Here is a 4,084-nt window from a genome sequence, read left to right as displayed (position 1 = left end):
CTAATCGCCAGCTGCCTGATGACAGAGTGAGAGGCAAGCAGTGTGCAGGCTGTCTGTCTGTCTGTCTCAAGAGGTCTAGGTACGTGTGGTCATGGTGACATTTCTATCAGTATACACAGTCTACATGGCCTGATTACCAGCTGCCTGATGACAGAGTGAGAGGCAAGCAGTGTGCAGGCTGTCTGTCTGTCTGTCTGTCTGTCTGTCTCAAGAGGTCTAGGTAGGTGTGATCAAGGTGACATTTCTATCAGTATACACAGTCTACATGGCCTGATCACCAGCTGCCTGATGACAGAGTGAGAGGCAAGCAGTGTGCAGGCTGTCTGTCTGTCTGTCTGTCTGTCTCAAGAGGTCTAGGTACGTGTGGTCAGGGTGACATTTCTATCAGTATACACAGTCTACATGGCCTGATCACCAGCTGCCTGATGACAGAGTGAGAGGCAAGCAGTGTGCAGGCTGTCTGTCTGTCTGTCTGTCTGTCTCAAGAGGTCTAGGTACGTGTGGTCAAGGTGACATTTCTATCAGTATACACAGTCTACATGCCCTGATCACCAGCTGCCTGATGACAGAGTGAGAGGCAGGCAGTGTGCAGGCTGTCTGTCTGTCTGTCTGTCTGTCTGTCTGTCTGTCTGTCTGTCTGTCTGTCTCAAGAGGTCTAGGTAGGTGTGATCAATGTGACATTTCTATCAGTATACACAGTCTACATGCCCTGATCACCAGCTGCCTGATGACAGAGTGAGAGGCAAGCAGTGTGCAGGCTGTCTGTCTGTCTGTCTGTCTGTCTCAAGAGGTCTAGGTACGTGTGGTCAAGGTGACATTTCTATCAGTATACACAGTCTACATGGCCTGATCACCAGCTGCCTGATGACAGAGTGAGAGGCAAGCAGTGTGCAGGCTGTCTGTCTGTCTGTCTGTCTGTCTGTCTGTCTCAAGAGGTCTAGGTACGTGTGGTCAGGGTGACATTTCTATCAGTATACACAGTCTACATGGCCTGATCACCAGCTGCCTGATGACAGAGTGAGAGGCAAGCAGTGTGCAGGCTGTCTGTCTGTCTGTCTGTCTCAAGAGGTCTAGGTACGTGTGGTCAAGGTGACATTTCTATCAGTATACACAGTCTACATGCCCTGATCACCAGCTGCCTGATGACAGAGTGAGAGGCAGGCAGTGTGCAGGCTGTCTGTCTGTCTGTCTGTCTCAAGAGGTCTAGGTACGTGTGGTCATTGTGACATTTCTATCAGTATACACAGTCTACATGGCCTGATTACCAGCTGGCTGATGAAAGAGTGAGAGGCAGGCAGTGTGCAGGCTGTCTGTCTGTCTGTCTGTCTCAAGAGGTCTAGGTACGTGTGGTCATTGTGACATTTCTATCAGTATACACAGTCTACATGCCCTGATCACCAGCTGCCTGATGACAGAGTGAGAGGCAGGCAGTGTGCAGGCTGTCTGTCTGTCTGTCTCAAGAGGTCTAGGTACGTGTGGTCATGGTGACATTTCTATCAGTATACACAGTCTACATGCCCTGATCATCAGCTGCCTGATGACAGAGTGAGAGGCAAGCAGTGTGCAGGCTGTCTGTCTGTCTGTCTGTCTGTCTCAAGAGGTCTAGGTACGTGTGGTCAAGGTGACATTTCTATCAGTATACACAGTCTACATGGCCTGATCACCAGCTGCCTGATGACAGAGTGAGAGGCAAGCAGTGTGCAGGCTGTCTGTCTGTCTGTCTGTCTGTCTCAAGAGGTCTAGGTACGTGTGGTCAGGGTGACATTTCTATCAGTATACACAGTCTACATGGCCTGATCACCAGCTGCCTGATGACAGAGTGAGAGGCAAGCAGTGTGCAGGCTGTCTGTCTGTCTGTCTGTCTGTCTCAAGAGGTCTAGGTACGTGTGGTCAAGGTGACATTTCTATCAGTATACACAGTCTACATGCCCTGATCACCAGCTGCCTGATGACAGAGTGAGAGGCAGGCAGTGTGCAGGCTGTCTGTCTGTCTGTCTGTCTCAAGAGGTCTAGGTACGTGTGGTCAAGGTGACATTTCTATCAGTATACACAGTCTACATGCCCTGATCACCAGCTGCCTGATGACAGAGTGAGAGGCAAGCAGTGTGCAGGCTGTCTGTCTGTCTGTCTGTCTCAAGAGGTCTAGGTACGTGTGGTCAAGGTGACATTTCTATCAGTATACACAGTCTACATGGCCTGAATACCAGCTGGCTGATGAAAGAGTGAGAGGCAGGCAGTGTGCAGGCTGTCTGTCTGTCTGTCTGTCTCAAGAGGTCTAGGTACGTGTGGTCATGGTGACATTTCTATCAGTATACACAGTCTACATGCCCTGATCACCAGCTGCCTGATGACAGAGTGAGAGGCAAGCAGTGTGCAGGCTGTCTCTCTGTCTCAAGAGGTCTAGGTACGTGTGATCAAGGTCCGTTCGTCCGTTCGTCCGTCTGCCTGCCTGCCTGCCTGCCTGCCGGTCTGTCTTTCTGTGTGTCTGTCTGTCTGTCTGCCCGATCGCCCGCCCGCCCGTCCGTTCGTCCGTCCGCCCGTCCGTCCGTCCGCCTGCCTGCCTGAACCTGGGCCTTAGGCGTGACAAGCGAACTCTTTAACCATTAGGCTACCCCACTGTCCCTTTGGTCTTTGTGAGATGCAGATCTACTGAAAACAAACATGAAATACACACATCCTCCGCCAATATGACATGTCGGGTGTATGAAATGCATTAGCTCCTGTGAACTATGTTCACTGGGGATTTTTGTAAAGAAATATAGTATGTTTTTCAAGATCTGCTCCGGAAACGAGGACTACCGGCATTTTCAGTCTAAATCAAAGCCGTTGCAATGGAAACTCGAAAAATAACTTTTTTAAATCCCAAACTATCAAAAGGCACCGGTTAACCACTAGATCTATCCATGTGCCAAGTTTGGTGAAGAAATATGGTACGGTTTTCAAGATCTGCTCCGGTAACGAGGACTACTGCCATTTTCAGTCTAAATCAAAGTTGTTACCATGGAAACTAAAAAAATACCTTTTTAAAAAATCCCAAACTATCAAAAGGCACCAGTTCACCACTAGATCTATCTATGTGCCAAGTTTGGTGAAGAAATGTGGTACGGTTTTCAAGATCTGGACAATTGATACACATGAAACTAACACAGGAATAAACAAAGACCTTGAAGTATAATTCTCAGAAGAAATAGTTGACTCACTTTATTTCTTTGATAGTAGGCTCCATAGGTATCATACATGATCATTTTACGAAAAAAAGTCATTTCCCCAGTCTACCCTTTCCGGGAACCATTCGACAGCCGCTGAGTTGACAAGTTGTCCTTGGCAACATTGCGAAAGGATCTGGTAACAATCTACACGTGTCGGGCCCGGTAGAAAGGTGATTTACCAACAAGCAAAAGTTCCTTCGAACTACCATTGAATGAAACACGTTATGAATACATTCTAAATAACTATGTTTCTGAATACGATGTAGGAGGGACCAGTGATTATATGAATAGGATGGGGCATAGGGTATAGATCCTTGAGAATGACAAGATTTTGAAGTGCAAGAAACTACGTTTATAACGAACACGCTTATAACGAACTGACCGATATAACCATTTGTTATATAAATGCTGTATATAGGCCTATAACGAACTACGGTTATTACGAACTAAAATTAGTGGTCCCTTCGAGTTCGTTATAACCGAAGTTTACTGCAATACAATAGATAACATTGGATGCAGACCCTTTACAATAACTGAAGTGAAAGTACAGTAAACTACGGTTATAACGAACTCAAAGGGACTACTAATTTTAGTTCGTTATAACCGTAATTCGTTATAAGCATATATACAATATAACTACAGCAAATAGTCGGGACAAAAAAGTTAGTTCGTTATATCCGTTAGTTCGTTATAAGCGTGTTCATTATAACCGTAGTTTACTCTAATACAAATATCAGTTTGTACAAGTTTGTGATTGTCTGGTGCAGGTTTTGAGGACATCATCCCACCACAGGCCAGATGGACAGTTCATGAGGTAGGGTTTGTTCCAGTTGCAGGCTATGTAGGAGTCGCACCTCGCACAGGACTGGTAGTTG

At 46.7% G+C, this 4,084-nt stretch overlaps 1 protein-coding gene across 1 annotated transcript in view; it reads right to left on the bottom strand.

Moving 5' to 3' along the window:
- Positions 1 to 3,181: 3,181 nt before the first annotated feature.
- Positions 3,182 to 4,084, bottom strand: part of LOC124123160 (mucin-5AC-like) — a 24,784-nt gene continuing 23,881 nt past the window's right edge. The window contains exon 11 of the mRNA XM_048401859.1: positions 3,182 to 4,084. This exon is cut by the window's right edge and continues 297 nt beyond it. Within this exon, the coding sequence (XP_048257816.1) occupies positions 3,943 to 4,084 (142 nt within the window). The 3' untranslated portion in view covers positions 3,182 to 3,942.

Source organism: Haliotis rufescens, unplaced genomic scaffold (assembly GCF_023055435.1).
Source record: "Haliotis rufescens isolate VD_foot unplaced genomic scaffold, xgHalRufe1.0.p SCAF_24, whole genome shotgun sequence".
NCBI classification, from domain to species: domain Eukaryota; kingdom Metazoa; phylum Mollusca; class Gastropoda; order Lepetellida; family Haliotidae; genus Haliotis; species Haliotis rufescens.
This window is presented reverse-complemented; position numbering and strand designations above follow the sequence as displayed.